At 42.0% G+C, this 12,060-nt stretch overlaps 1 protein-coding gene across 1 annotated transcript; it reads right to left on the minus strand.

Moving 5' to 3' along the window:
* Positions 1-10,282: 10,282 nt before the first annotated feature.
* LOC123133065 (uncharacterized) lies at positions 10,283-11,847 on the minus strand. The gene is made up of 2 exons (XM_044552604.1): positions 11,547-11,847; positions 10,283-11,419 (listed from the first exon to the last, which is right to left on the minus strand). Exons 1-2 carry the CDS (start codon positions 11,719-11,721, stop codon positions 10,476-10,478), a joined length of 1,119 nt encoding a protein of 372 aa, XP_044408539.1. The 5' UTR covers positions 11,722-11,847; the 3' UTR covers positions 10,283-10,475.
* Between the last annotated feature and the right edge of the window lie 213 nt (positions 11,848-12,060).

Consider the following 12,060-nt stretch of genomic DNA (forward strand, 5'->3'; position numbering starts at 1 on the left):
GGGGCGGCGTGGCGACGGGGGTGGCGCAGGGCGGAGGAGGGGGTCGCCGGGGCGGTGGGGGCGGCGCGGCGACGGGGGTGGTGGCGGCTCGGGCACGGGGCGGAGAGAGAGAGGGGATAGAGAGATGGGGCGCGGGCGTTGGCATTTTAGTTAGGGCACTGTTCCTTGCCGTCTGCTAGCAGACGACAAAGAGCCTAGGTAACAGACATTAGTTTGGCCACTTTCTTTGCCGTTTAGGTGGCTGTCGCTAGTGGGCCACCCTCCCTCTTTGTCGTCTGCTAGCTGACGACAAAGCTTATATGACGTCTGCTAGCTGACGGCAAACATTATCTTTGCCGTCCGCTCCTTCTTTGCCGTCAAATTTCTGGAAGCTGAGGCATCAGCTAGCAGGCGGCAAAGAGACGGCTGGCGGCAAAGATCCTGATTCCAGTTGTGATGGAAAAAAAATAGAAACCAATGACAAAATCATACTCGAGATACCTTGGAATTTTGTTTTTATACGCAATTGCCATGACCTAGAGGGCTTCTTCTGCCATGCTTATCACATATCATGGCAATTTTTGTTCATTTTTTTATCTTTTAATGTTCTAAAAAAGTGCCATCAGCTGGCTATTGGCAAATCATTTTTTGGCATGTTTTGTCATGGCAAATTATGATTACAAAGCGCAAAATTATAATGAACAACGTTGTCAGAGTTGCCATGGGCAAATTGTCCTTTTAAGCATAAGTTTCAATTTTATTTGCCATATAACTTTTCCTGTATTGGCATGGCAAATTTACATATAACGCCCTGGCAAATTCCTTTAAACTCTTATTTTTCTTAGAAATTTTTTCTTTATATTTTGCCATGGCAATTTTACCCTTTTTAACATGGCAATTTTACTTATATTACCACGATAATTTTTAACCTTTTAAAGGGCAAAATAAAGATGCCAAATACTATGTGTCATCCAGCTGATCCTATGCGCGGATCAGCCGGGTTGATATGCCGATGGATGCTGTGCTTCTGGCACTAGGATCCCTGAGTTGCGATTTGAATGGATTCTGAACCATGTCGGTAGACCCTGCCCAACAAATTCATGGACACAGATCTCTCGCTCTCTGGTGGCTGGCTCGCTGCTCACGTGCGGCAGCTGAGCGCATGGAGCCCCAGCAGAAAGTGTCTATGAGTACTAGTTTTCGTGCTGCTAAATGCTACACATCCACCTACTAGAGAAACTATCAACAACTTATATCATATGTAACATTGTCACTCATTCTTTTGTGGTCTATATATGTCAAAGACCTAAACAATAGTGTACATTTTTTAGCGTATATATTTTGCAATCCTCATTAGTCGCAAAAAATCCTTTCAAAACAATGATGGCCAAATACATGCAAATTACAAGAATAAAATCACACATTTGTGAAACCACTTTGCAACACTAAGCTAGTAGGCTGTCTGGGTTTATTAGTCCCATCATATTTTAAGTCAAAGTGTGACCACATTTTTCACTGGGAAAATGTTAGTGCATGTCATAAGATCTTATCTTTCTGTATTCTTATTTGAATGTTGTTTCAATGATATTGTTTTTGCATGTATAAATTATATTTTTTTAGTTAAAATTATGACTAAAATATGACCCAATATATGAGGAGGACAAGTAACCAAGACGGAGGTAGTATGAGGAGCAACAAATATTTACTGGAGAACATTTCTGTATAACAGCATTGGCCGCCATTGCAGCACCATGCGACTGGTTTTGCAACACAATGGTCAGGCTTCACAAAAAAAACACATTATGTAATTGTGTGCGTGATGTGGCTGATTTCCAAAAGAAGCGAGTGTACGTGATGTGGCTGATTTCCAAAAGAAGCGAGTGTAGCGAACCAACCTATAATTCAATGGTTAGGAAGACAAGGTATCGTCAACCCACCAGGGTTCTAAGTCGTAGACTTGACACTGGTCCTAACATTTTTCTAGATTTATTTCAAGCCGTTCCCGTGAACTGTGAAGGCGCCTGCGGTGACGTCGTCAATCTCAAGATGATGTGCCTGCCCAGCCTCTCAGAAGTACTCATAAGGGTAGGATATGCATGCGTGCGATCATAGAGGTAAGTGTTTGTGCATATATATATATGACCGTATGCGTTCGTACTGTGTTAAAACAATAGGGTAGAGAGGAAAAAAAGAAAATTTTGTTTCAATCAAAAGATTTTGCCATTGAAAAAATAAACTTAAAAACACGAGAGCAACTACTTGACGAGCGCTCCTTCGGGAGCCTCACAACGATCAGCGTCACTTGGCGCGCTCTCAGTCACCCGCCACGTGCCGCGCTCTGGGGGTTCCCTCCGGATTTATTTTTTTATTCTTTTCGCACGCGTTTTCGGCTTTTTAAATGGTTTTCCCGGGGTTTTTCGACGTTTCGGTTTTCCATAGGTCTTCCTTACCTTTTGGACCAAAATTTTTTTTGAAAAGAAAATTGCATGAAAAAACGCATTTTCGTTTTTGTTTTCTTTCACGAGTCACAGTTTTGCTTTCGCCAGAGTCACGGTCGTGCCTCTCGGAAACGGAAAAAAACGTGTTTTCTGTTTTTTCCTTTCGCGAGAGGCACGGTTTTGCTTCCGCGGGAGGCACTGCCGGGCCTCTCGGAAACAGAATAAAACGCGTGAGGCACGGTTTTACTTCCGTGAGAGTCACGGTTGTGCTTTCACGAGAGTCGCGGCCGTGTGCGTGCCTCTTTCGGAAAGGGAAAAAATCCGTGCTTCCGTCTCGGTTTTTTTGTTTGGTTTTTTTCGTGAATTAAAAGTTCATCAAAACCTATCATCGTGGGATCTAGTTTTGCAGATCTCGACGCGAGGAATACAATGGTTAAAACGGTTCGAGATTTGGACGCACGGTTTAACCGTTTAAGAGATAAAATGTTTTGAATAAATGGATCTACGAGAAAAGGGAAAACTCCCAGGTTGCGACAAGTGGTGCACATGCAGTGCGCCACTTGTTGCAACTTGAGGAGGTGGGAGTGATCTTTGCAATGAGTAGTCCTCAATTACTGATTTCGTAAAAACACACTCCATAAGAGAATGCAGAAAGACCATGAAAAGGCCACTACGTCCCTTTCTATACTCACCAAACAGACAGATCACAACAAAAGTAAAAGATAGGACAAGCCCACCAAGCCGTTACTTAGCAACCCTAGCAAATAACGAGAGCAATTAGTTAACAAGCGCTCCTTCGGGAGCCTCACAACGATCAGCGTCACTTGGCGCGCTTTCAGTCGCCCGCCACGTGTCGCGCTCTGGGTGCTCCTTCCGGATTTTATTTTTTTATTTTTCCGCACACGTTTTCAGCTTTTAACGGGTTTTTATTGGTTTTTTGCTCCTTCCGGGGGTTTTTTGCTGTTTCGGTTTTCTATTGGTCTAAAAAAATTAAAACAAAATTGCGCGAAAAAACGCGTTTTATTTTTTTTCTTTAACGAGAGCCAGGGTTTCTGCTTTCGCGACAGTCACGGCCGTGCCTTTCGGAAACGAAAAAAATGTGTTTTCTGTTTTTTCCTTCCGTGAGAGCCACGGTTGGTACGGTTCGCGAGAGTCACGGCCATGCCTTTCGGAAAAGAAAAAAAACTCGTTTTCTGTTGTTTTTTTCTTCCGCGAGAGGCACGGTTTTGCTTCCGCGAGATACACGGTTGTGCTTTCTTGAGAGTCACGGCCGTCCCTCTTCGGAAACGGAAAAAACACGTCTTCTATTATTTTCTTTTTCCCCGAGAGGCATGGTTTTGTTTTCTCGAGAGGCACGGTTGTGCTTTCGCGAGAGTCACGGCCGTCCCTCTCGGAAACGAAAAAAACCTTTTTTCTATTATTTTTTTTCCTTCTGCGAGAGGCACGGTTTTGCTTCGCGAGAGTCACAGTTGTGCTTTCGCGAGAGGCACAGACATGCCTAAAAAACCCGTGCTCCCGGTTTGATTTTTTCGTCTGATTTTTCTCATGAAAAAAGTACGTCAAAAGCTATCAACAGGGATCTAGTGTTAAAGATCTCGACGCGAGGAATCCAACGGTGAAAGTGGTTCGAGATTTGGATGCACGGTTTGAGAGATAAACCATTTTGAATAAACAGATCTACGAAAAAAGGGAAAACTATCAGGTTGTGACAAGTGGCGCGCTGCATGTGCGCTACTTGTTGCAATCTGGGGGGGTTGGACTGATCTTTGCAACGAGTACTCCTTAACTAGTGATTTTGGCGAATAACACACACGCCTCACCAATGGCGTGCGGGGGATCCAATTTGCGGCCCGTGAGCGTCAAACTGCCGCGGCTTCGCTAATGCGAAGTCAGGGGCCCACGTTACATGGTCACAACTTTATGTTTTCCATTATTGCTATGTTTTTCTTTTTTTATGTTCTTTCTCTTTGTCTTTCTTCCTTTTCATTTTTCATTTTTCCGTTTTATTTGTTTTCATTTCATAATTTAATAATTAAAAAACATAACTAAAAAAATTTCTTTCAGTTATAAAAAATTTGAAATTCCTAATTTTGTTACATTTTTTGCTGTTATTTTTATGCTTTTTATTGTTTTCCAATTTTCAAAAAAGAATCATGATTTGATAAAACTTGGTCACAATCCCAACAAATATTCGCGTCTTAAAGTAATTTTGATAAAATTTGAAAAAAATGTTTATGTGTTCGAAAATACTCATTTCTTTAAATAATGTCCTTTTTGTCAATAATTATTCACAGATTCAAAATTGTGTGCAGTTTAAAAGTTTGTCGGAAGTTTCTCCCATTTTCAAAAATGTTCACGTTTTCAAAAAATTGTTCACTTAAAAAAATGCAAATGCAAATAAAGTCATTTTTACACTGTTCACTATTTTAGAAACAGCTTGAGTTTTTTTAAATGCATATTTTGAAAAGGATCAAAATAAACCAACCAAAAAACCGGTTTCCAACAGTGGACTAGGAACTATTGTGACTGACATATTGTTGGAAGTTTTTCCCATTTTGAAAAACATTCATGTTTTGTTTTCAATTTTCTTAAATTCAAGAAAAAGACATGTTTTTAAATATTTGCTCACTATTTAAAGAAAATCATGTTGAAAATTTGCTCGAATTTTTTATTTTGTTCACCATTAAAAAAACAAAGTTTGAGTTTTGTGGAAATGTTTATTTTTATAAATGATTGATATATACAAAACCAAAAACCGGTTTCCAATAGTGAACTAGGAACTACAGTGCCTATCAGTCGCTACAGTACCAACCGTGCTGGCTTCGTTAATTTCGCTATGTCTAAAAATTGCCGACCGTGTAGGACCGCTCTCTGTGCCAAGTGTCGTCAAATTGACGCCTGCAGGTGTCATACAGGAGGTCTCGCCGTGAGCATGGTGCATGGTGCATGGTGCTCGAATCTGTGTGTTGATCGATCTAATGGTGGACAACTCTATTACAATTTGTTCAACCTGAGTCTGACTAAAATTTTAGGCCCAATTAAAATGTGGTTATAGTTTTAGTATAGTCTATGCATAATAAAAAAATAATAATAATATAAAAGGCATATTCCAAGTTCTTTTTCCCCGTCCAAAAGATGTTTTGATGTGGTTGATCATGCAAACCAAAAGGCTCAATGGATCAATCACCATAAAATTCGATAGAGCAATTCAATTTCACACATCTCACGAATTACATTAAGCACTAAACTCTCCAACATTTGAAAAAATGGTTTCCAACAGTGAACTGGTAACTACCATGCTTACCGGTCGCTAAAGTTACTGAAATATTGTTTCCAACAGTGAACTGGTAACTACCATGGTTTCCAACAGTGAACTGGTAACTACCATGCTTGAGTTTCGATTTTTTTTCAACATTAAAAAAGATAGTTTGAGTTTTTTGAAAAATGCATATTTTTAGAAATGATCTATATAAGCCAACTAAGAAACCGGATTCCAGCAGTGAACTGGGAACTACAATGCCTATCAGTCACTACATTGCAAGTGTTGGCTTCGCTTATTTCGCTACGTCTAAAACTGGGAACTACAATGCCTATCAGTCACTACACTGCAAGTGTTGGCTTCGCTTATTTCGCTACGTCTAAAACTGGTCAGCCAAGTATAACCGCTCCCTGTGCAAGTGTCATCAAATTGACGCCTCTAGGTGTCACACAGGAGCTCTTGCCGTGAGCGTGGTGCTCGAATCTAAGTGCTAATCGATCGAACTAAAACTTTGCTAATTCTCAGTCGACTGAAATTTATCAAAGCCCAATTAAATTAGGATTAGAGTTTTAGTATACTCTATGCATAAGAGAATAATCTCAATAGAAAACCATATTCCAAGTCCTTTTATCCCACTCCAAAAGAATTTTTGATGCGGTTGATCATGCAAACCAAAAGCTTCAGTGGATCAAGCACCATAAAATTCGATGGAGCAATTCAATTTCTAGTTTGTTATCTTTTACACACATTTCCATTTTTGGTCATGTTCTTTTATGATCTTTTTTTCTCTTTTTTTTCTTTGCTTTGTTCCTTTTCCTTTTCCTTTTTCTGTTTAATTTTGTTTCTATTTTCATAATTTCATAATTTTACAAAAAACATACTTACAAAAATTACTACAATTGTCAAAAAATTGAACTTCCATTTTTGTCATATTTTTCCTATTCTTTCTGTTTTTCATAAATTTTCAAAAAAAACATTACTTGATAACTTGAAATAATGTTTGTGTTTTAAATTTTTTCATGTTTTCAATAATTGTTCACAAATTCGAAAATGTGTGTGATGTCAAATTTTGTTAGAAGTTTCTCCCATTTTTCCAAAATTGTTCAGTTTTTTTTAAATCCGAATTTAAAGTAAAGACGTTTATTATATTTATGCACTATCTAAAGAAAATAATACTGGAATTGTTCTCAAATTTTTAATATTTTTCACATTTAAAAATAGTTTGATTTTTTCAAAATTAATATTTTAAAAATGATCGAATTAAACCAAGCAAAAAAAATGTTTCCAACAGTGAACTGGGAACTACCATGCTTAAATATTGTTGGAAGTTCTTCCCATTTTATAAAATATTCATTTTTTTTAAAAGCTGTTCATTTTTGTGAAAAATGTTGGAGAACTCAAAAAGGCATGTTTATAAATATTTGTTCTCTATTTAAAGAAAATCATGTCAAAATTTTGCCCAAGTTTTGAATTGCGTTCACCTTTAAAAAAGACAGTTTCATATTTAGAAAATGTATATTTTTCAGAAATGATCGAAATAAACTAACCAAGAAACTGGTTTCCAATAGTGAATTGGGAACTACCATGCTTAAATATTGTTGGAAGTTCTTTCCATTTTATAAAATATTCAATTTTTTTTAAAGCTGTTCATTTTTGCGAAAAATGTTTGAGAACTCAAAAACACATGTTTTTAAATATTTGTTCTCTATTTAAAGAAAATCATATCAAAATTTTGCCCAAGTTTTGAATTGCATTCACCTTTAAAAAAGACAGTTTGACTATTTAGAAAATGTATATTTTCAGAAATGATCGAAATAAACTAACCAAGAAACCGGTTTCCAACAGTGAACTGGGAACTACAGTGCCTATGAGTTACTACAGTGCCAACCATTTTGGCTTCGGTTATTTCGCTATGTCTAAAATTGGCCGGCCCAGCAGGACCGCTCACTGTGCCAAGTTTCGTCAAATTGATGCCTATAACTATCATACATGAGGTTTCGCCGTGAGCGTGGTTCTCGAATCTAAGTGCTGGTCAATCTAACGGTGAATAACTCCATTAAAAATTTGCTAAATCTCAGTCAACTGAAATTTAGCGAAGCCCAATTAAAGTAGGGTTAGAGTTTAAGTATACTCTATGCATAAGAGAATAATCTCAATAGAAAGCGATATTCCAAGTTATTTTACCCCACCCCAAAAGGATTTTTGATGCGGTTGATCACGCAAACCAAAAGATTCAGTGGATCAATCACCATAAAATTTGTCAAACCAATTCAATTTCTGGTTTGTTATCTTTTAACCATATTCCCATTTTTGTCATGTTTTTTGTTTTTCATGTTCTTTTTCTTTGCTTTCTTCCTTTTCATTTTTTTCTTTTCAATTTTGTTTCTGTTTTCATAATTTCATAATTTTCTAAAAAAGTAATAATTTTTTTCAATTATCAAAAAAGTTGAACTTCCTGATTTCGTCATATTTTTTCCTATTCTTTCTATTCTTCGTATTTTTTCCAAATATTCAAAAACAAATCTTGATTTGAATAAACTTGAAAAACATTAAGTCTCAATAAAGGTTCGTATTTCAAATTAATTTCATAAAATTAGAAAAAATGTTTGTGTTTTAAAAAATACACGTTGTTTCAACAAATGTTTTTTTTCAATAATTGTTCATAGTTTCAAAAATGTGTGTAGTTTCAAAAATTTCTTGGAAGTTTCTCCCAATTTCAAAATGTTCCCATTTTTAGAAAAATGTTCACTTTTCGAAAAAACTCTGAAATTCAAATAGTGTCAATTTCTAATATTTGTTCACTGTTTCAAGAAAATTATGTCGAAAACTTGCTCGGATTTTGAATATTGTTCCCATTTGAAAACTGATTGAGTTTTCTCAAAATACATATTTTAAAAAATGGTCAAATTAAACTAACAAAAAAAACTAGTTTACAAAAGTGAACTGGGAACTACCATGCTTACCAGTCGCTACAATGATTGAAATATTGTTGGATGTTCTTCCCATCTTAAAAAATGTTAAAGTTTTTTTCAAAAATTGGTCATTATTTCAAACATTGTTCAGGAATTCAAAATGACACGTTTTTTAAGTATATGTTCATGATTTAAAGAAAATCATGTTGAAAATTTGCTCAAATTTTGAATTTTGTTCAACTTTAAAAAAGACAGTTTGAGTTTTTTGAAAATGCATATTTTCAGAAATGATCGAAATAAACCAACCCAAAACCTTGTTTCCAACTGTGAACTGGGAGCTACAGTGCCAATCAGTCACTACAGCACCAACCATGCTAGCTTCGCTTATTTCGCTACGTCTAAAATTGGCCGGCCCAGTAGGACCGCTCCCTATGCCAAGTGTTGCCAAATTGATGCCTGCGGGTGTCATACAGGAGGTCTCGCCGTCGGCGTGGTGCTCGAATCTAACTGTTGATCTATCTAAGGGTGGACCACTCCACTAAAGCTTTGATAAATCTCAGTCGACTTAAATTTAGCAAAGCCCAATTAAACTTTGCTAAATCATACAATAGGTCTCCCCGTCATGCATCACCGGCAGCTTGCGGAGTGGTTCGTTGCGGGAGAAAGAAAGAGAAAAAGCAGTGGAGAAAGAGTGGATGCTACGGGAGGGAGAAGAAAGATGAAAGAGATAAGGTATGGTCGGTGACGAAAGACATAAGGTGTGGTGTGGAGTGGGCCACGTGATTCCCAGCCACTTGACGCGTTTCGGCCGGACGAGTGGCGCATGGGCCCGCGAGCTGCAGTGCGTGCCGAGGCATCCGGCGGAACGGTTCGGCCGGCACGCCGTTTATAAACGTTTCCGGTCTAAAAATTGCCGACCGAGTAGGACCGCTCTCTATGCCAAGTGTCATCAATTGACGCCCGCAGGTGTCATACATGAGGTCTCGCTGTGAGCATGGTGGATGGTGCATGGTGCTCGAATCTATGTGCTGATAGATCTAACGGTGGACAACTCTATTAAAACTTTGCTAAATCTAAGTCGACTAAAATTTAGCAAAGCCCAATTAAACTGTGGTTAGAGATTTAGTATACTCTATGCATAATAACAGAATAATCTGAATATAAAACCATATTCCAAGTTCTTTTACCCCACTCCAATTTTCTCGAATTTTGAATTTTGTTCAACTTTAAAAAAGACAGTTTGAGTTTTTTGAAAATGCATATTTTCAGAAATGATCAAAATAAACTAACCAAAAAACTTGGTTCCAACTATGAACCGGGAGCTACAGTGCCAATCAGTCACTACAACACCAATCGTGTTGGCTTCGCTTATTTCGCTACGTCTAAAATCCCAGTAGGACCGCTCCCTGTGCCAAGTGTTGCCAAATTGACGCCTGCAGGTGTCATGCAGGAGGTCTCGCCGTGAGCGTGGTGCTCGAATCTAACGGTGGACAACTGCACTAAAACTTTGCTAAATGTCAGTCGACCGAAATTTAGCAAAGACCAATTAAAACGTGGTTAGAGTTGTAGTATACTCTATGCATAAGAGAATAATCTCAATAGCAAACCATATTCCAAGTTCTTTTACCCCACTTCGAAAGAATTTTTGATGCGGTTGTTCATGCAAACCAAAAGCCTCAATGGATCAATCACCATGCATAAAGTTCGACGGAGCAATTAAATTTCACACATCTCACGAATTACATTAAACACACTGACCAATATAACGTCTGAATAATATGCAGTTTCATCAAGTAACTTAGATCGTAATCGAATGATGCATTACGTCACGTTGATGGCGTCACGAAGAAGCGGTGTGGGTACGGCGGAATGGACCGGCGTCGGCAATCAGCCTGTGGTGGTGGCGTTGGTGGCGGCGCACGGGGTGAAGTCGCATGGCAGCTTGGTCCGGCCGGCGGGCCCGCCGCCGCCGGTGTTGGCGCGGCGGAAGCGGGCGCCCTCGATGAGCACGCGCTGGGCGGAGCTGAGGAGCGCGCCGTTGAGGTGGTCGAGGACGCTGGCGGTGGTCGGGTAGAGGAAGGGCGACCCCGGAGCGTTGTAGTAGGCGTTCAGCAGCGCCGCCGTGGCCTCCCGGAGCAGCGTGCGGTAGGGGTCACCGCGGCCGTCGAGCGCCTCCCGCAGCGTCATGTCCGGGCCGTACCGCTGCGCCGCCAGCGGGCCGAACGCCATGGCCACCGTCGTGTTGGGCGTCACTACCTTCCAGTGGCACCGGTGCTCCGGCAACGTCCACTGGTCGTACGCGCACGCGGAGCCGGAGCTTGAGCCCTCGGCCGGCGTTTCGGTTGAGGAAGGCGCGGGCGGCGAGGGGAGCGGCTCCGTCTCTGGCTGCTGCGGCACCGTCGGCGGGCGGCGCCAGACGGGAGGCAGCAACCGCGGCCTGCGGCGCCAGAAGATCGGCACCGGGGAAGAAGCCGGGCCCGGCGCCACCGTCAGGGGCGGCGATGGCGTAGCTGCCGCGGCCGCGGGGTCATGCGGGGGCACGGGGCCGGCGCGGGGGCAGAAGTCCATGGGCTGCTCCGGCTGAGATAGCAGCGGCAGGACGGTGTAGAGGGCGAGGCCGAGCATGCGGAAGGCGAGCGTGAGCTCGCGCGGGTCGGCGTTGGCGGCGGCGGCGGAGCAGTGGCCGGTGGCGTGGACGACGCGCGCCGTGCAGCGGTTCATGTCCGGCGACCCCTCCATGCGCACGGAGAAGCCGCCGAACCAGTTGGTGTTGCACTCCCGCACCGTGATCGGGGTGTCGCCGCCGCCGCACTGGATCGCCACCCGCGCCCCTGCACCCATCCGATCGCCATGCACGCACGTACGCATGCGCGTTGCATGTTGGGTTGGTTAGTAGGCGGGCGGCCATGAACGCATGGGTGCATGAGTAGGAGCGGGGTGGGTTACGCGCGTGCGTACCGTAGAGCGGGTAGTCGAAGAGGCCGCGGGCGCCGTCCTTGCACTGGTCGCAGAACACCATGCCGGCGACCACCGTGCTGCTGGCCGCCGCGTCCGCCGCGGACACGGCCAGCAGCAGCAGCAGCGCCGCCACCGCCGCCACCCTCCTCGCGGCGCCGTCGAAGGGACTCGGCATGCCGTACCGATGCGCGCTGTGACGTTCGGTGGATGGTGGGGGTTACGGATCGGATGTGCCGTGCGCCGGCGGCGATGGATTTATAGCCGGCCAGCTGCCGCGTGGGTACTACGTACGTGCAGCTTTGTGTGATGGATGTGCAGCTAGCTAGAAGCAAATGGGCTTTGCGTGCCCACCGGTTAAAAACCTAGCTTTTAGCTACCAATTATAAATATTTATACTTGGATGAATGTCACTCACTCACTGGAATGTTCGGACACGTACGTACCAAGCACATCATCGGAGCAAAAGGTTGTGAGCTCATCGACCGGTCCGCACTTTGAGCATCAAAAATTCTTT

The sequence above is a fragment of the Triticum aestivum genome, chromosome 6B (assembly GCF_018294505.1).
Source record: "Triticum aestivum cultivar Chinese Spring chromosome 6B, IWGSC CS RefSeq v2.1, whole genome shotgun sequence".
Classification (NCBI taxonomy): domain Eukaryota; kingdom Viridiplantae; phylum Streptophyta; class Magnoliopsida; order Poales; family Poaceae; genus Triticum; species Triticum aestivum.